Consider the following 21,896-nt stretch of genomic DNA (forward strand, 5'->3'; position numbering starts at 1 on the left):
GCTGATACCCCCAGTACAGTAAGTACATGGAGCAGTTAGAACAGGTTCAGGGGAGAGAAACAAAGATTGTCAGAGGCAGGAGCATTTCTCATGATAAGACAGGTTGTGGGAGCTGGGCTTGCTCCAGGGAGACCTCATTGTGGCTGTTTAGTACCTTTACAGAGCCTACAGGTAAGCTGCAGAGCAACTACTTACAAAGGCATGTCAGTGACAAAGGGGAGTGGTTTTAAACTTATAGAAGGGAGATTTATGTTAGATGTTAGGAGTAAATTCTTTACTCAGAGGGTGGTGAGGCCCTGGCCCAGCTGCCCAAAAAAGCTGTGGTGCCCCATCCCTCAAGGCCAGATTGGATGGGGCCCTGGGCAGCTGAGCTGAGGGAGGTGGGGAGACTACCCACGGCACAGAGGTGGGAATGGATGGGCTTTGAGGTCCCTTCCAACCCAAACCATTCTGTGATTCTATGATTCTAAGTGCCAGATGACTCATCACAGTTTTCTTACTACTTTGCTTTTTTGTTGCTACTTTAACTGCTCTATGATTAACAAATGTAGAGTTAATGTGGTTTCTGGAAAGCCATTCCCATAAGTGTGAACCTCAGAAGCACTCACTGCAGAATCAATTGGGGAGATGGTTTGTTCAGGGAAGCATAATTTGATCTGTCACTAGTGCTAGAAACAGCACTAAGTGCAAAAAAATCTAAAAGCACATATGGAAAACTACATGGCCATATACCTGCAACAGAGCCCGAATTCCTGCCCTGTCACCCAGAGAGGAAATCTGCAGTTGTGGGGCACAACTCCAGAGAGTGGTGGGAGCAGAACAGCTCATAGCAGCTGAGCTGTGGCAGCAGACTGTGCCCTCTGCCCCTACCCACGACTGTGCTTTCTCCACAGCTGACCAGGCATACCTGCAGTATGTGTCATTGCACTGTATCCACATGCAGTAAGACAGCTTCTGAACTCAGGAAATATAGCCTTAGACAGAAACTCTCCTTATTCCTTTTATCCTAATAAATACTACGAGCATATTTAAAGTTGCTAAGAGACAAACAACACATTGTCTTTTTCCATCAGCCTATTAAAAGTCAGTAAGCAACCAAATAACATTATATAAGCCTGTAATTTAGATTTGTTTGTAGCCTTGTAATTTTTCCCTATTTCAGCTGCCAACCATTAATTACCATTTAGACATACCTAGCTTATATTTGATAGCTGACTAGATAAAGAAACTGCCAAAACTTGTTTATCATTTGTTATGGTAGTATTTACACCCATACACTGGACCGTACAGACTTGGTTGTGAAAATGTGAGCATGTGTAGAAATGTAGATGCTTGGGCACAAGCTGGGTGGAGGTTTGGAAGCTACAGAACAGAGCACATCACCATATGACATTCAATACCATACAAGATAAACAAAACACAGATAGAGAGCAGGATCAACCAATTTCTGTGCTATAAAGTCGTGAAAAAACAAGTATTAAAAACAATAGTAATAGTCACCTAATCTCAAAGATTTCCCCCCTTTGGATTTTATCTTGAATGTCTATGCGGATTAAAACTCAGTACTTAAAAGGTTCATCGTCTATGCACTCCCACTTGTGCATTATTGTTATTTGACCACAGTATGGCTAACTCAAAGACAGAGGCATCCAGTTGTGTAAAATCCTACACTGAAAAGGCAATCATAAATTTTCAGGTTTTGGCTCAAACAGGTTGGATACATTTGTGTAACATCTAAAGCAGAGAATCAAACTGATGGGAGATGACCTTCAGCAGCATAATCTTTTTTGTAAGAAATGTTAGAGAAGTGAGAGCAGAGGTATAAGAAGCATAGTTTGACTCTTCCTGCTGCGGAATGTTGCCTGCTGGATGCTTGAGACCTGAAGCAGAGCACAAATTTCTGTTTTTCTTACATGCTTTTCAGAATATTAAACACACTTTTCTTTTGCAGAAAAAAATATAGAGTGCTTAAATTCTGTCAATATTTGAGAATATCAAACATGAACATAAATTCTCAGCTTTACAACCTAGCTATTTGCAACTACACGCTATCATTTTTGCATACTGTAAGTAGTATTTTACTTCATCTATTTTTATAGATATAGTATATATAGATATATAGATATATATAGTATATATATCTATATATAGATATATAGATATATAGATATATAGATATATATACTATATATATCTATATATCTATAGATAGATAGATAGATATACTATATATATCTATATAGTAGGATATACACTATTTGTTATACTTGTTTATATTTTAAACTGTACATCTCAGACTCTAAACTTATCTATTTGAATATTACAGAATATACATGGGCTCACATAAGCAATACTTTGATTCAAGACTCATACACACCTGAAGATGCTAAACACTGAACATGCGATCACGAATAAAAAAATGCTCACACAGAGATACTTATTTAGATACACTTTCAGCAGTAGCAAAGTTCAAATCCAATAATAAGTAATTATTACTAGGCAGGTCAAGGCAGTGTTTTCTCTATTTTAGTATGAGACTACACATTCAAAGGTAAATATTCAGTCAATTGTGAGCAGTCACGATACTTATGTGCTGTAAACTGAAGCCACAGCACCAGTTCACGTCACAGACCAAAATCCCTTACTGAGAAGATGTTCTACTTCCCCTTCTACTGCCAATTTCCACCTGCACTGTGTCAGTACCCAAAGGACCAGATACTAAACTGACCCAGGAGACTGAAAAATGAGTGAGGAAAAAAAAAGAAAAAAAGACCCCAAGCTGCAGTAAAATCACAGCTTTCTCAGAGCAGCAGCAAACAGGCCTAATTCAAGACAAATATTCATATGCAGAACTGGAAGCTAAAGAGACGTTCAGAACATATTTAAGGATAGTGGTATACTACAGGGATTCCAAGAAAGAGAAATGGGCTTGTTTACAGCAGGCCAATTAGAAAGGAATTAGTTTGCCAGAAATTTAAAACTAGAAATGAAAATAAGATTTAGCAATACTATTTCTCTTCAAATGAGTCTATTGTCAAAATGCAGGCATCTTGCTTAATCCAGCAGGTGAACCGACATTAATAACACAACGTGCATTAGAAGAAAACATCTGTTATCTTACACATGCAAATGTGGGACTATGCTTTGAAGTGGTTTGTGTTTGACAGCCTTTTTTTTTGTCAGTGCTCAAGTATATGTCTCTGCTGCTGTTTCATCTTGTAAACACTTTAAAGAGCTGTCTAAAAATTGACCACATTATTTTGAGTTACTTGTAATTTTAAGTAGAGAAAGGGTTTTAAAAGATCGCTGGTAATCTAACAGCTAGTTCACACACAAAGAAGACGGACCTAGACTATCCTCAGAGGTGCACGCTGAAAAGACAGCGAAGGATTTTCCAATTCAGTAAAAGGTAAAAACAAAACAAAAAAAAAAACAATCATAATGAAGGTGATGAAATATCAGAACTGGCTATCAACAGATGCTGTGCAATCCATACACTTAGAGGTAGTTAGAGTTTGGAAGGTCTTGAGCATCTGAAAGGTGGCTCTGCTCTGACTGAGGGGCTAGATAAGATTATATCCAGATACCTCCTCTAACCTTGCTACTCTATTATTTTTTTGTATTTAACACAAGATGCAGACAGTCATAAGTTTCACCACCTCAGAGTCTGTTGCTGGTCTAGGTTAGTATTCTATAATTTTGTTGGATTCTCTGATATAATTATGGAAAATGGTGGGAGAACATCATTAAACATTTCCTGAAATATTCATAAATTGTGTTAAATGAAAACAGGCATAAGTTAGGCTGGCTGTCTTTAACAAGAAAAGCACACCCATCTACTATGACAAGGATGACTGTCCTCCAAGTAGTGAAACACAAGGATTGATTATACACCTTCTATACTGAAGGAGTTGTAGTCACAACACAAGACAGAAAACAAGTACGAAGAATAAAAGCAAGGACGCTTTCAGACAGCCAACAATGACTGATTTACAAGAAATCAATTTGTGAAATTATCATCAGGTGAATAAAACTGTAATTACACTGGGGGGAGCTATATGCATGTCATGAAGTATGACTGCACTAAAATTTGGCACTGTTTTCATAAAACCCCTAAGTCCTTTGTACAACATTGTTTAGATTTTTTTAATGAAGAAACTAAGCTGTAGACAAGAAATATGCAAAGCAAAGTTAGTCAGCATCTTAGTCAGAGGTATGAAAAAAGAAATTCCACTGCTTCACGTAGTTATGCTTAGCTACAAGACTGAATGTCTCAGAAATCTGTACCTTTGTTTCAGATGGCTTCATAATGGGTGGTTTTGATGCATCCGTAGAGGGAGACTGCTTCTGAAAGAAAAAAAGCAAACAATAAATTCTACATACTTCCAAAAAGCAAGTATATAGGCAACCAGAATCCATTAGATAAGTAGCCAGGAGTGAAAAATACAGCGTTACTGAAAATCAGATTTATCATTTTACATCTTCTATCTTGCTTGTATTTCTCCTACATGTTTATGCAGGATTTTGACAACAGATCGTGTAACAACACTTTTGAAAGACAAATTTCATATCACGTATCAAAACGAACTCAAATTCTGCTCTTGTACTGAACTTAAACCTACTATGCAGGGTTCTTACAAATTTCAAATTTCTCCATAAAGTAACTAGGCTTTTGGATTTATTAGTTAGTTACACAAAATATTTAGCACTAAATTGGAAGCTCAAACCTTTTAAGATGAGAAGGGGTCGTTATTTTCCATGTAACAGACATCAAAAAGTGTTCACAGAATCACAGAATTGTAGGGGTTGGAAGGGACCTGTTCTATATATCATGCAATGCATTCAAAAGAGCTATGAAAAACAAAACCCACTCTCCTAGTTTCAGCAATGTTATCCCCGGTGTTATCCCCAGCAGCAGATGTTTTACTTCTTCAGTAACTGTATTGAATTCCACAGCCCAGAAACTAATACTTTAATTCTCTCATCAATACTTTACACAAATGCAATACTACCTCTCTATCCTGTTTACTGTTTCTGTGCTTAAAGCTGTGTTTGCAAACTCAATTGCAGCAACAAGTTCACAGTTTGCATTTAAATGAACAGCACAAATAAAAAAAAAATCTAGACTTCGTTTTCTTCAGATGCTTACCATGCCTCTTACTGAATTAAAACATGTGTAATCTGAAGGAACTCAGAGGCTGCATAACTATTCCATTCTTGGAGTGACCTCTTATTTCCACATAGAAATTTGTAATATTTATTTTTCACAGGATAACTATTTCTCAAGAATAATAAAATGTTGCACAAAATTTAAAAGGTATGCTATGATGACTATACCGTGTTCTTCCTTGTAACACATCTGATACCTTTCTTACCTTAGTAAGAGGCTTAGAACTGTAAGTATACACTGGAAAGAATCTGCAATTGCCACACTACAGAACTGTAAGCAAATAATTTCCACTTCCACTTATGTATACACATAAAGACTAATCATATAATAGGTGTGAACTTTTGTATGAGTGGAGATGTACATAAGAATTTTTAAAAGCCTCCTATATCAGGACAAGGAACAAATGTTTCTAAATTATTTTTTATATATTATCGTCATTAAGTAATCTGCAGGCAACATCATGTTTTCCTTATTTTGCTCTGTAACATTTTCCTTTTCTTACTTCTCCATGAAATTAATCTGAATTCCTTCTACATGACTAATAAGTACATATCTGCTCTACACCTTCGTATTAGTCATCCCAGTCCCTATTCATTTCACAAAGGACGTCTCTGTTTTCTGCACTGCATGATTTATTTATGGTGTACGGGAACCTTATCTCTTCCACCCCTGCAAAAAACTCCCACACCAACCCTTCTTCCTGCAACACGCTGAAAAACTTCACCAAGGTCCAGTACAGCAGCACCACCTTGACCTGCAGATATCCACCACCACTGCAGCAGCTGACGGACAGCTAGGGGATAGAAAGCAGTTAACAGATGGCTGCTCATCAGCTGCTACTGAGAAGCAAAGTTGTACTTCTGCGTTCACAGACCACCTCTGCATACAAGGGCAGCACCACAATGCCATGGTCTTCTGGCTCTCACAGAGCACAGTGTGCCTCATTCCATCCATACAGCACCTTTTGCCCCAGTTCTCAATACTGAAGGCCTCTAATTTTCACGTCTCTTCTTCCAAGGCCTTCGGTGCTCACAGTCTGCAATCACACTGAGCCTCACAGGGTGATGACAACACAGAAGGCTGCCACGGTCTAAATATTTGTTTCGTAACTAACACGCAGCCTATAAAAACAGTCTGACTCCTGCAAGTCCATTTTGGGTGACAACTTCTTACTGTGGGTTGTTCTGGTTTTCCTGTTCCAAGGGACACGTGCCTTACCCGGTAGTAGGGAAGCTATGAAAACACTGCTTTTGCTGCAGTCCATTAATCAGACTGCAGAATGGGTGAAGTTTTGTCCTGCAAGCAGCACAAAAATGCATGTCAGGCTTGGAGGTAAACATTAAAATGCTGCCTAGCAACAAGGATAACAACTGCCTGATGCACAGCTGCTAGAGAGGCTCCAGCACAGCAAAGCATATTGTGCTCATGAAAAAGGATAGCAAACCCTGCCACAGGCCGGGCCAAAGAAACCTGCCCGGAAAAACAGAAGAGCTTAAACTGTCCAACAGTTTAAGTGAAGTGAAGAATAAGGAGAGCTCAGCATCTGGAGACAAAAGACAGAAAACCACGCACTGGTGGCAGAAAACACAGTCATTTCTTGTGTTGTTTCAGATGCAAAGGGCAGAGCCTACACAGCAAATGGAAAGAGAGTGTCATCAGCACTGATGCTTTTCCTGTGGCTGCACACACAGCTTTGGCCCCTAGACACACAGTGGTGCTGGCAGTGCCATGCAGCCCCTTGAGGCTCCTGGGAAGGGTCTCCACCTGCTTCCTAGTGCACAGCCCTTAGGAAGGCACTCAGAAGAGTCCAAGCTGATGGATGAACATTGGAACAGACCAACAGAGCTCAGACACTGCTGACTGTGAGTTAGAGAACAGTGTGTTCCAGTATAGTCTGCTGAGACACAGGATCTGTTTGATAAGAGAAGGAACGCCCTTCAAAACTGGCCTGCCAAATTTAACATGGCAGACCTTACTCAAACATTGTTTCCTAATATCACTGTATGCCAGAGACACGGAAATAAAATGGAAGTAGCAACAGGAGAGGAGATCAAAGAAAGTGAAGATGGAAACATCAAAAGAGGATAGTTTTAACTATTTAAGGAAGTGAGGGTAAATGCCTCTTGGAAAAACGTAACAGCAAAAGAACCCCATGCCAGCTCTCAAGTTATTAGAAGCCGCAAATTACTGAAACTATACTGCACACAATGCAGAAAAGACCATCATCAGCTTAAACTGTAACTTTTGAAAATTACACAGAAAAGTATTGGTCAGAAAACAGTCCTTGCTTAGTCCTGAAAACAACTGTAAGGTGCAAGGTAGCAGCCAGCTCACTGAAAAGGAGATGCTGAAAATATTTACAGAATGATACACAAACAAACAGATAACAAGAGAATGAATAAGAATCAACAGAAAGCATACAAAGTGAATGTAACACTGAATACAATCACATGTGGAAAAAAGCCTGATGAATAGGAAAGAAACTGTGGGACACACTGACATTGCCACAGTTTTTCACAGAACTTCGAATGATATTCTCTGGAGCAAACAGGGAGGTTACTCTGCTACACTTACAAACCTGCATTCCTCCAGCACAAAGGAAGAGCTTCAAAGAAGCCTCTGAAAGCACTCATGAGGCTGCACTCAGGTCGAAGTTTAGATGCAAAACAGGAGAAAACAAAAGCAAGAGAATGACACAAGATATGCAGGCAGCACCGATGGACAGCACTAACAGCAGAAACACAATTTTGCAGTACCACAAGCTGAGATACTACTGCCAAAAACAAACAGAGGGGAACCATGATAAATTCTGTAACTGATAATATAAAATACAGGGATAAATTTCCATCTTTCCAGCTTAAGCCATTCCAGGACAAGTCCTAAGACAGTTTTGGCCATCTCACTGCAGCAGAAACAGAAAAGAAATACATATGAAGACAAATTTGTGATGGAGAAATGAAAAACCGAGCATGAGGACTGTGCAGATTACAGAAGAAGGAAGATGGCAGCTTTTGTCCCCTGGTTAAAAAAGAGAAAAAAAATGGGCAAAGAGGAATAATTCTGCTTAATATTGTAACAAAGAATCTCTCAGATCAAAGCTGAGAGATTTCTCTTTGCAGGAGAACAGGCTCTGCACAGCAGCGCTGCTGAGACAAGCCAGGCACTTCCAGCAGTGGAGCTCTTGGACCAGCTCAAGCAAACATCTGCTTAGTGATACAGCTGCACTCAATGCAGGAAAGATGGCTAAAGAGCTACCTGAGTACTTTTTAGGGCTTGCACACCTCTCATAGAGAGCTGGCAATACCTCCTAGGCTTAACAGTTAATAAAAAAAGTTATTATTTTATATAATACTTATTATAGTAAGTATTATTATCCTATATGTCCAACAATGCAGAGAAAAAAACCTGCTGCAACATAACAGTGATACATAAGCGTCTGAACGTGTAACTGTAAGATGGGCTTGGTTATTAATTATAGGTTTGTAACACAAGGCAAAAATTTGGTTTGTCTGATTAAACATGGTTGCTCCTTTAAGCGAATGGTTCTGTTTCTAACAGCGTGTGTGTGAGAAGCAACAAATCCTGCTTGGAGAACCACTGTAAAATAATAGATGATTATTTTATTGCAGTACAAAATTCCATTTGATTTGTTTCAGGTTAGATCTCTCACCTGAATTAGAGCATACTGCAGAAGTCTTTTAGCAGGCAGAAGACAGGTCAAGAATATAATTATAAGAATATAATTATAATTATAAGCCATTAGTGCATTTAACAACACATTTTGTAACAATGCAAGCAAAGCCATATAGATTTAAAACTGGAAAAAATACAGCACTGAAACTGTAAGAATGTAATTTATATAATAGCTGAATTAAAAATCACAAATTTGAATGCTTCTATGGCATTTCTATCCTAAATAATTCTGGAAGTATCCTATTATTCTTTAACTACTCCTCTTACACAAAAAAATAGTTTCACTATTAAGTTACTCAGAAAAACTTCTTTTTAACAGAAGAAAAAGCAAAAATGAGAACTCAGGCTCCTATTAATACTGTGGAGACTTTATATTAGAAACATAGTAACATGATATACCGGAATATGGATTTCTACTTAAGCCTATCAGACAGGCTCTGGTGTGTTTACACAAAACACTCCAACTATACAAGCCATTCTGTTAACTTGATGTGATTAGTTTCTTTTTAGAAGTGATCAGCATGGTTTCCTTCCTAAACAACCTGCACTGGAATGACTTTGTTACATACAATGAAGAGAGTAACTTTTTCTCTACTGAAATTTATAATGTACCATGCTAGTGAAAAAGGTTGTACTGCCCGCGACATTTAATGAGAGACAGGAAGATCACAATCTCTAAAGGACAGCTAGTTTTTTTTCCTGTAGCCAAATTTTAATTTAAAGTGAAATTATTTACTAACATTGTTACTGTGATACCACTAAAGCCATGAAAGCCCTGACATAGCAAAGCTTTGACTTTGCTCTTGACGTGACAAAGCATGTTTTAAAGAGACTGGCCTGAACCAAGAATGGAAGAGTTGAGTAGCTCACAAAGCTGTTTCAAGCTTCAAGTGCTGCAAAATATACTGAATACCACACAGCACACTGAGCAGTCCAGTTTCATAACACAGACTCACACCTCTTGTCTTCTTCTGTTTTGATTAGTTAGAACATTTATGCCACATTAGCACAGGAAAGAAATGTGGCAATACTTAATCCCTGTATTTTATGTACTGGCTAAAGCTCATGGACAATGGTACACAAATTTAAAGCAATAGGTTTCATTTAAACAGTAGTAACCAAGTTTGGTTATTTGAAATTAACTGCTGTCAAGCACAACCTGTGAATAAAATCAGTAATAATGTTATGAAAGTGAAGAACAAGGCTTTGCATCACCTAGAAATTGATCAGACAAACCACCTTTAGCTTAGAGGTGCGCAATTATTTTTTTTAGTATTATTTTAATGTTACAATTAAGGTTCCCGAACAGCTGATACCTCAACAAAAAAGAAACAAACAAAAAAACCCAACACACAACCCAGAGCAGTGAATGTCCAACAAGTTTAGGACATTTTTGTACCACCTGACTCTTCCAGAAACTTCCAACATCTCAGTTTCTGGCCACTCACATGCAGGAAGTTAGGGGCACACAGAAAAATTTAGAACCATACCATCCCACAGGTAAGATATAATATTCCTTTATTTGTTAGTGTCTCCTACTCTGACTGATAATTTTACAGGGCTTTTTCATTTACCTATTTTGGAAGTAGAATAAAATAGTCTGCTAGTCAGTCACAGAAGATGCACAGTATCTAAACATACAGTTTCATCTGTGGACAGATGAAATCTGACCTGGAAAGAAAATGTATACGTACCAAAGGAAAGGAGAGTTCACCTGCTAGCTTCAGGCTCTGCGCATTTGCAGAGAGACCATCTCTTTTATACTGCAAGCTATGTACTCTCTGTCTTACAAATGGAGTTAAAAGCACAGACTAGAATCCAGATTACAGATCTCCATTTAGGCTTTATTACACTGGAAAAGTTTTCCAGTAAAAAGCATTCTACTTTCACGCTTAACTTTTCACTGTCAGAAAGTTCCCATGGTTATGCACACCAAAATTACTCAGAGCAGACACATTTTTGAGCATCAGGTAAAACTATTTATTGGGTATAGAGGTGTCATGAAAAAGTTTTGACATCATTACATTGTTCTAAACTCTCTATTCTTATTTCTTCTTAAAATGTGTTCTTTAGCCATCTGCTTTTGGAAAATTCCACTTTCACTTACAATACGTTCTCCAAGTTGGCATGCACTGGAGTTTTATTTCTATTCAGTCATATTCAAGTATTAGAAGCAGGGTAACAGCACTGTCACCACTCTACTCAGGTTCCCACTGAGCACAACAAATTACTGCATTACATTAGCGTATGTACTCGTCACAGTAACAGAACTCTCTTTTTTCATAGGTAGTTAAAAAACTCTCTTCCCACCTCTAAATTTTTCTATATAGAGGTGCTCACTGGAGAGCTAATAGCTGTAATTATTATAACTACTGCCATTTATGTGTATGATTTTAAACAACACAATGTTCTGAAGCTATCTGCAGTAGCATACTGCATGCTGATAAGAAAACACCAGAAAAACAAGGTACGGGGTGCCAACCATGTGCATGCAGCTGCTGAGTTCAGCTAGGTTTTTTCTCCCTTGGTCTTCAGTACAACCAAGGGAGGGCAGGAAAAGAAACTGCAAATTCCAAATCAAGCCAGCAGTCTTTAAGGTAGGGGGGCTTAAAAAGTTAAACCATATAACGTAAAAGAAAACCTCATCATAAAACTAATGCTCTCCAAGGTTTTGAGCTTGGTTATTTTTCTTACAATATCAAACTAAGCAATACACATAATGGTCAGCCAGTGGTCACAAGAACTATTGAGGAATACTGTTCATTACAGACTGGGCTCAGAATAGAAGTATTATTAACAAAGCTCTATGAACTGATACATGCATTGCTGTATCTGACAAAAGTGTCAGATATCGAAACTATGGGAAAAAAAGATAGAAGTAACAAAAATCAACACAAAGCATTTTAGTAAATTTTTGTCTTTAAAATATCAACTCACAATAATACTCCATAACTAGGAAGGTAGGAACGAAGAAAGGGAGTTCAATATTAATTCACAATTCCAACTTAAAAAACCCAGATTAATACATTTCTTAATTTCAGGATAGGTTCTTAACTTAGGAACAGCCAAACTTGCTTCAGAATGGTACCACGCATGTTCTAGATGAATGAGCATATTAACCTCCAGTTGAAAAATATAAGCTGTCCTTCTCTGTGAGGTCCTGTCATACCTCACAGAGGTTCTACTCTAAGGATTACAACTTTCAGCACTTCAAGACATAAAGGCAGGAAGATAGATTACTTCTTATACTGTCATTATGGCTTCTGAGCTCCTGAGGAATGAGTTCACAAGGCCACAAACCTCCCTGCCTTCCTGTTGGGTTCTTCTTTTTGCAGAAGAGAATCTCAACAAAGTTTCCCAAATGTTTGTGAGTCCATGTTCTAGCTCAGGAAAACAAGAGCGAAAATGAAGACAATGACACACAGAGGGCTAACTCACACACAAAGGAAGTTCCTTCGCTTTCTGGAGACAGAGGTTTCACTGTGACTCTTCTCTACGCCCATTTCCCATCCTCCAAGATCCACCAACTTTAACGCAACACAGCTTTGCCTAGATTTGAAACTGGGAGTGTCCTCCCAAAGATTAAAATTATAGGAGCAGTGTTGTGAGACAACACTGGCTGATCCGTGACAACACTGGGACTCATCCATGGAACAAGCCATTCTGGAAGTCCAAGATCAGGAACAGATTTTTCTGCTAGATCTGCATGCCTTGCATGCTTAACCACTCCCTTAAAAACAGAAAAATAAAGCAACATATTATATTACAGGCTGTCAGTAAGAAGTACTTAATTTTAAAAAAAAGCAACTAACCAGCAGGTTTTATGTTGAAGCAACTACTTTTAAAAAGTTTTTCTCACTCATTCACCACTAGCTGGCCATTACAAATATTATCTAGTTTGACTATTATAATCAAAATCATAGCCTTGGAGATGAATCAAACAGTCAACACAAGTCTCCGCAACATTCAAGAACCGTGTGTTATTTAACATACCATTTTCATTTTCTCCAAAGGAAAAAAAAAAAAAAAAAAAGTGAGGGACAACACTGATAACCCTACTTCTCCTAAGAACTTACATACTGTTTTCAGATGAAACAGAGAATACCAATGGTTATGGATCAGCAGTTTCATTTTACAGTAGCATATAATAAGCAAATCCAACCTAATTTCTACTACTATAGAAACAGCAATAATACACAATTTAATAAAATGCTTTTTTTTTTCTCCATATGGTTGTATGTATCTGAAAGTTTAGCATCACTTATGTATGAAGTACAACAAACACTCATTTGTTTACAAAAATAGTACTGACACCTAAACAGACTTAAACCAAGAAGTAGTTCTTGCAGGTCACTCCACCCTGACTACGCAATGCTCTGTGCCATGGGTATATTAAGCTCTGCAATTATGAGTTTTTGATGCAAGGACAGCATAGGCTGAAAAAATGGGGGAGGGAAGGGGGGGAGGGGAAAAGAGGGAGGAAGGAGAAGAAAAGAAAAGAAAACATCAGTACAGTAATACAGAACAACTCAAACACTACTTAAATAGTCAGCTCTTCCTCATGCCTCCCACATTCAAGATTCTGCTATGTCATGTAAACAATTTCTTGTGTTACACACGTAACATGCATTCTTACCGAGCTGGAAACTGAAAAGATCATTGACAACAGGTTAAAATAATTTTAAAGGCAATTCACTACACACAGCTCTTAAAAGCTGCAGATGAGAAACCCCAAAAGCCAGCAGCTAGTTTTAGTTCAGCCCACAAAAATCCCAAAGAAAGGGAAAAAACAAGAAGTACAACAAAAATGTGACTGAGTGCAAAGCAGAGGTAATATGAAAGAAAACCCAGCAAGAACAGCTAGCTTACATGTTACAGGCAGGCCTCCTGCTTCCAGCAATAACGCCCTGGCCAGGCTGTCACTCTCACCAGCACCCTGCAGGTTGTGGTTTCAGTTTTCACAGCACCAGCTCCCCTGCCGTCCCGCGACTGCTGGCACCACCCACCTCTGCCAGCACTCGTGTCCGTCTGTCTGCATGCGGGGAGGGGAGCCCAGGCACGCCACGGCGGGTCTACACCACATTGCTGCGGGAGTAGAACTGCGCACTCCACACTGCGATGCGACGGGACGTGCCCCTGCCCACCTTCAGCTGCAGATGAAAGCCCCAACGTGGTGGAACCCATTCCCCTACCAGGCAGCACAAACAGCCACAGGCCACATATCCTGCCTACCTCGCTTTACGCCCAGGTTCCCAAAAGGAGCTTACAACTGCTGAGCTTGCTGTGCTGGTGCTGAGGAAAGGATCCCACTCACGTGCCCTAAGCAGAATTAACATTTGTGTATTCTCTTCTCCAGGCCAAACTAGCTCAGCTCCCTTAGCCTTTCTTCACACAAGAGCTGCTCCAGCCCTCTGAGTATCTTCGTGGTCTCCTCTGGACCCATTCCACAGTTCCAGTATTTTATGTATCAGGAGAAATGAAATGGCTGGGCCATTAATTAAGATTAAGACTATTTTAATCACAGCAAATCCAAATAACTTACATTAATTTAGAAGTTAGAAGAATTAATTTAGAAGTTAAAAGTTTCAGTTATTTCTGAAATACCAAATATGACTCATGCTTTATTGCTTTTTTTTTTTTTTTCTTCAGAATCAAATTTTGAACACATGTAATCTGGGAGTATTTCGGTTTGTTTACTTGCTTGTGTGTTTTTAAAGAAAAAGTTCCAATAAGACTGAAGAATACTTCAATCATTTTTCAGAATAATCTCTCTGCCCTTTACCTAAGGGAACAATAAACAAAAGTCATCCCAAGAAGGAAAGTAGAAACAGAGTACCCAAGGATCACACAGAGTGCTTAAGAAAATACTCTTCTGAGTGAAGTACAGAATCCTTTTTCTTAAATGATTACAGTACATTGATTTATATCCTTGCAGAACATCACAATTTATACCTTTTGCAGTACTCTTGAGAGCAGTTTGTTTCTACAGCACTACTTTTCAAATAGCTTCCAGTAACCAAAGCCTCCTCCTAGCATTACATGAAGTCAGTTCTTCTACACATTTTCCATATTCCTACAATTTCCATTTTTAGTATTGTGGTCCATTTTTAGCACGTCTCTGCTACCACGAAAACCAGCACTGACCTCCACACTGACACAGTTCTGATCCTTCTAAAATACAGGGTAACTCAGTGGCAGTAATTCTAAGAGCAGCCTGCAGGAAACACCCCACAACCTTGTTACAAAGCGCCCACGAAGGATCTGTGCACCCATGTGCTCTAAGGAGAACATGAAACAAAAGTTTTCATTTAAATGTTTCTGGCAGTAAACCCCAAATGGCAAACAAAACCGCTGCTCACTTTACTGGCAACACTGGAATAGACGTATGCATTTCTGCGGACGCATCAAATCAGTACTGCAACTTCCTCTATTTAGAAATGGCTTCCTTCACAATAATGTGCTGGCATAAAATTCACAAAAATCAGAATATAGTGATAAGTACAGTACATAGCACAAAATAAATAAATAAAATAATTGAAAAAAAAAAATAAAAAAAATATACTGAGGGCAGGAATCAATTTTCATTATAATCTTCATATTTAGACTTGAGAGAATTTCCAGTCTAATGCTGAAATAGTAGGGCCTTCCTCTGAAAAACTTCCTCTGAAAACATTCAGTATCACTCAAGTCTGAAATAAAAGTAATTCTTGCTGAATTTCCAGTGTTGTTGAATTCACCCAGCACCCAGCTTCAATAAACCGTCCATGGAAGTAACATGGACAATAATGCTCATTTCATTGAACTACAGAGCCTAAGAACAAAATAAAAACTAATAATAATAATTCAGTGGGTTCACTAAGATTATCGCCAAAATCTTTTACATAAAAAAACATTAAAATCCATTTGATATCATCACATAACATCACAAAGATCCAAGAAAACCAGCTGAATCCAGCTGTAGTCAAATATTAGTGTCTTCTATTAATAGGTATGATTGAACATTGCACAATGAATTGGTATTCCTTTTGGCTAAGGAAATGGTAAAAAACCAACAACAGCGTAAAAGACCATAAAAGAAAATACACCAATGCGGGCACATCACCTCCAGTTCAGGAGGGAGGTTAGTTCAGTTTTAATTCTTCATTTTTGCCTATTAATAATACTGGCATGATCTCCTGGTTTGCAGTTAAGAAATACAGGAAAAAGACTGCTCAATAGCAAACAATAACTGATCATAACTCTTCCTGAGTTTCTTTTTTCCTCCATTTACTTGATATGGTTCTGTAAAAGGTGTACGCTTGCTGAAGATACTCTTGTACAACATAGCAGCCAAACAAAACTTTACACCAAAATCAAGATAAAGGCTTGTGATACTTTGTTCTAGAAAAAAATAGCATCAGTAAGAAATCAGAATATTTATTTCAGTTAAATGTTTTTAAATTATTCATCTAGACTTGAGTTTTACAGAAAATGGACATGTTAAACTTGCTGATTTATCTTCCTGAACGCCCTTCACACAGAGAACGCAAAAGCTATGCAGATACAAAAGAAAGGAGAGTGAAGAGGCAGCATTTCTACCTTCTACCACTGGAAGGCACAGGCAACCAAGTATAAAGCCTGTCTAAGAAGACACTGAGCAGGCAGATGCAGCTGAGTAATATCCGCAGCAGTGATGGGAACTTAGGAGTGGAAGAATAAAGAGCACATGCACAGGAATGACAGCTCAGACAGTGCAGCGAAAATGAAGCCAGACTAACATTGATTCTTAGGCGTGTTCACATTACAAGGTAGAGCCACAGGGAAATTAAACTACCCACATATTAGCCAGGCATTAAACAATGAGAAGTTGACGTCACGCACACGCTCCTGTGTCTTTAAACTCAGAAACACAGACAACCCTAGCTGAACACAACCAGTAGTTACTCCTGCTTACTGACAGTCGGATAAGAAATCAGGCCATAACAGAGAGACCAAAAAAACACTCCAGCTATTCAGTTTACAGAAAGTAATTCTACCAGAGGATCACAGTAAATTAAGACTGAACAGCTGCAGCAGCTCTCACTCACTCTCATCCCCTTCCCCACCTCCCTGCCAAATTCATCTCGGATAAAGTACATTAATGAAAAGGATTAATGACCAACAAAATGATTAAGGAATTCCAGGAGATTTCATACTCTGAACACATTTAAGCTACAACATGGGGAAAAAAGAAAGAAAGAAACAGGAGTTATCAAAACCTGCTGGAACACTTCTGATTGCATTAAAAGCTTTTATGTAGTTTTTGCAGCAAAAGAGATAAGAGAAAAGGCTGCCTTTGCCTTCTAAAGGAATACTTCCTTCTCTGTAAAATTCACATATGCAATAAAATCAATCTTTTAAAAAGAAATACAGAAAAGAATACAGCTTGCCAAATAACTTTACAAAGAAGTAAAAGTTGCACAATCTACATGAACAGAACAATTAATCAGTTTTGCTCTAATTCAAACAGTACTGTAGAATTGCAGGAAACTGCAAAAATTAAAATATACATTTAAAAGAAAGTTTGGTCCAACTGAAGAAAGGTAATGACAACCAGCAGGAAGTAAAATGGCTAAACTTAAAATGGCCTTTCATTAAGAGGTAATTATGGAAGCAGGAGGCAAATACTTTTACAGGATATCATCCTCACAGATAAATATTTTGTAATGTCACAGAACTGAGGATGCATGAAGTACTAAGGAAAATACATAGACTGGGTTGTCAGAAACCAGAATGATGATGCCTGGAAATTCTGTTTTGTCACATTATTTTTATGGCATTATTTTCCAGTTCTTATTCTCAGTAGGATCACAGGCATTGTATGTTACACACTTAAAGTGAAAAATATGATTACAATAGAAATAAAAAGGAATAACAGGACAATAGAGTGAAAGGGACCTCAAGGATCATCTAGCTCCAACTAGGACAGGGCTATGGGCAGGGCTGCCCCCCACCAGCTCAGCTGCCCAGGGCCCCATCCAACCTGGCCTTGAGCGCCTCCAAGGATGGGGCACCACAGCTTCTGTGCCAAGGCCCAACTGCCCTGAGTAAAGAATTTCATTACTTCTAATCTAAATTACCCCTCTTTTGGTTTAAAACCATCCCTTCATGTCCCATCACTATGCCCTCTGAGGAAGAGTCCCTGCCTAACTCTCCTGTAGGTCCCTCTTGAAGCCTTCTCCTGTCTAGGCTGCTCAATACAGGGACTGATCCTATTATGTGATCTACATGTAACCTAAGTTGAGAAAGGCACTGCTAAACTAAGAGGGACAGAAACGCAACAAAAATGATTGTGAAACACAAAAACACTAAAGAAAAGGGATTACAAGGTTTATATATTTGTATTACTCTTTAATGTACAGAAAGAAATAATTGTTTATATAATACTGCAATGTCTTTTGGGAGTATTATTTTACAACAACATTGACTAAGGAAGTGGAAAATGTCCTTAAAATGCAGAAATATGTGCTGCTGATATTTCAAATGATGGCATATCTGCATTTACAGAACATGCACTTAGCAGGTGACTACACCAACTACAGCCATCAGTTCATGTGTGACCACAATTAAAAGTGTTTTTTTCATCTTCCTACTTCAATATTTTGAAAGACCAGAGGATGCATAAAAGCCGCGAGCACTGTTTCTCTTCATGGAGTACCAACTATACTCCAATATGCGAGTCATCTTTATGTCTTTTAAACTAACTTCTTGAACAACTGAACCAAGGAATATAAAAGCAAAGATAGGAATCAGTGTTCTGTTCTGTTCTGATTCTGCTGAACAAACAGAATTTAAACACACAAGCAGTATCTAAGAATGAAAAAAGGACCACAGCCACATACACCAAATGAAGTTGTCTTCCAATGATTTGCATTCCCCTTCCATTTCAATTTCCTAGCATTTCTAGCAAGACATGAACACCTCTTAGTGATACTAAATGCCAGCAAACATAAATTGTTTTCTATCCCACACTAGGTAACAGAATAACAACATGCTTTCTTCACTTTTCAAAGAAACCATGTCCTTAACTATGCATTACCTTAGCAGCAGACGGTGCTCCACTTGTCTGTGTTTTAGGAGGCTGACTGACATTAGCACTTGCTGACTTCTGCAAAATAAACGAAAGAAACATAATAAACAGAAACAGAAGTTGATGAATAAGAAGTAAAACTGTATATTAAATAAAGTATTTAAAAAATTCTATTCTAAAAAAATCCCTGTAAGAACATTTTTAAAAGGTAAGTAATCCAAAAACATGTTTTCCTATGTAACTTTAATTCACACTGCTTTATTTCAGATGACTTTGCCCAGCACTGAAGTTCTCCAGCACTGTTTCACAAAACAAATAAAAGGGCCTGGGGCACCTCCCATATGAGAAAAAGCTGAGAATCCTGGGACTAAAAGGGGATCTGATAAATGATTACAAATATCTAAGGAGAGGTGGGAGGCAAATGGTTGAGGCCAGGCTCTTCTCAGTGGTGTGTAAAGATAAGATAAAGAGCAATGGCCTAAAACTTGAACACAGGAAATTCCATACAAACATGTGAGAGAAATTCTTCACAGTAAGGGTGACAGAGCACTGGAACAGGTTGCCCAGAGAGGTAATGGAGTCTCCTATGGAGATATTCTGAACACTTGCCTATGCAACCTATTGCAGTGAACCTACTTTAGCAGGAAGGTTGAATCAGATGATCTCCTGAGGTCCCTCAATTTCTGCAATTCTGTCCTTCTGACAGATCTATGTTATTTCCTGTGGCAGAGTGACTTATTTTAATAAAGAGCCAAACCAATAGTAGCCGTATCACAGAATCATAGAATGCTTGCGTTGGAAGGGACCAAGGGATCAAGGATCATCAAGCTCCAACCCCCCTGCTGCAGGCAGGGCTGTTGACCTCCACATCTAATACTAGACCAGGTTGCCCAGAGCTCCATCCAACCTGGCCTTGAACACCTCTGGGAAAAGGGCATCCACAGCCTCTCTGGACAGAATATATGCAACATGAGCAATTTATGATAAGACTTTAAAATACTAATTGTGTAGTGAGATGGTAGATTATTGCTCTACAGAAATAACTTTAACAAAATGGGAAGTAACAATATATCTCAGGCAGGGAAATACAGATACAGAACTAAGAGCAAAATGATGGCTTTTCTAGTTAATAAGTAAACTTGCAATTGAAACAAAACAGGACATCCTCTCTGAACCTGCATTCAGCAACTGCTGAAATGACATCTAGTGAAGACTAGAAAAAGCAGCCATTAATAATGAACACAGCAAAATATATCAAGTATTTGGAGGCAGAAGATGGATAAGACCAAGTCACTTTCTCTGACAAATGGAAGCTCAAGATCTACAAGATGAAGTGTTTACACTTCAATTACTCTCTACAGCAGAGAAGTCAGTAGAATGATGATGGCTCAGATATCTTAACAGGAAACCTGCATTCAAACTCACAAACACCAGATTTCAAAGGATTGTACAATATCTCCTGCAACAGAATAGCAGTCATAATCTTCTGTTTAAGGTTGTTTCCATGTCACATTCTCACTGCAGTTCAGCTCCAAAACTAGGAAACCATCTCCATAAATAATGCTGAACATTCAACTACTAACATCCAGTCAGAGCCTCAGGAAGAGGACTTTCGTGACTATTTACCAAAGAGTAACATCACAAAAATCTAGCCTAGCAATACAGACTGAAACAAATAAGACAGCCACATCAAAGTGTTCATGATTACTACTGAAAGCAATGACACACAAGCAAGACTTCATAGTGTGTCACAAAAAAAGAAAAGCAATGGTGATTTTCCCCCTTGAAAGAGTTTAAGAACATGGCCACCTCCTCCAGCCACTCCAAACCAGGACACCTCCTGCACGGCCACTGGAGTCTTCTGCAGACCTGTACCACTCAGTACAGTTCCGGCTACGTGTTGGAGCCCAGCACAGTGCCCAGGGACATCATCTCTCTACCCAGGCAGAGAAATGCAGCTGCCACCTTCCTGTTTGCAGGTTCAGCTAGCAGAAAAGCAAAGCATTTGTCTGAGATTCATGCACACTGGCACTGTCTGTCTTCAGCAGCACCCACAGACTGGAACCACCCACCTAGATAGTCTGGACTAGAAATAGTAAGAAATCTGTATTTCAAGTGAAATAAATTCTTGTTCCAACAATTAATCTAAGTTTATCAATTAAACAGTATAAGGAAGAAGTGGTGAAGTAACTGAACCAAACATTTCTGTTTCTGGTCTCCTTCAACATCTTCATCAATGACCTGATGATGGGATAGAGAGTGCACCTCAGCAAGTTTGCTGATGATATAAAGCTGGAAGGAGTGGCTGACAACCAAAAGGCTCTGCTGCCATTCAGCAACACCTGGGCAGCCTGGAGAGTTAGGCAAAGAGGAATGTGATGGAGGAATAACTGCATGCATTCAGTACAGGCTGGGAGGGCTGATCAGCTGGAAGGGATCTCTGCAGAGAAGAACCTGGGCGTCCTGGTGGACAGCAGTGCAATGAGCCAGCAATGAGCCACTGTGTGCTGGCCAACCGGTTGAGGGAGGTGATTCTGCCACTCTGTTCCTAGTAAAACCACATTGGAGTATTGTGTCTAGATCTAGACTTCCCATCTCAAGAAAGACAGGGAACTTCTACAGAGAGTTCAGCAGAGGGCCACAAAGATGCTTATGGTCCTGGAGCATCTCCTGTATGTAGAAAGGATGGGACTGTTTAGCTTAGACGAGAGACCTAAAACAGTAGGTCATTTCTGAGGCTTCTTCTTGACCTGGATATGCAAATTCAAAATGAGCAGCAGGATTCATCATTTTTACATTTCATATTTCAACCTATGGACTCATCCCATGGGCCTCAGGCTGGGGAGGGCCCAAGACACATGGCATCCCAGGGCAGCATGAGGAATCTGCCCCTGGTTAGTAGGCTTTGAGAAGGTTCAGGGATGGTGTGTGTTGACTACAGCTGCCTACTGGGAGCATGGAAGATGAAATCTGACTCTTCTCACA

The 21,896-nt window shown here is 38.9% G+C and overlaps 1 protein-coding gene across 1 annotated transcript in view; it reads right to left on the reverse strand.

The window, feature by feature from the left end:
* CAST (calpastatin) overlaps positions 1–21,896 on the reverse strand; it is a gene marked incomplete at both ends in the record, with an annotated part of 57,980 nt that overhangs the window by 22,246 nt on the left and 13,838 nt on the right. The window contains 2 exons of the mRNA XM_079548242.1: positions 4,288–4,347; positions 18,921–18,989. Of these exons, the coding sequence (XP_079404368.1) occupies positions 4,288–4,347; positions 18,921–18,989 (129 nt within the window). The remainder of the gene's footprint in view (positions 1–4,287; positions 4,348–18,920; positions 18,990–21,896) is intronic.

The sequence above is a fragment of the Tetrao urogallus genome (genome assembly GCF_951394365.1).
Source record: "Tetrao urogallus genome assembly, chromosome: Z".
NCBI classification, from domain to species: domain Eukaryota; kingdom Metazoa; phylum Chordata; class Aves; order Galliformes; family Phasianidae; genus Tetrao; species Tetrao urogallus.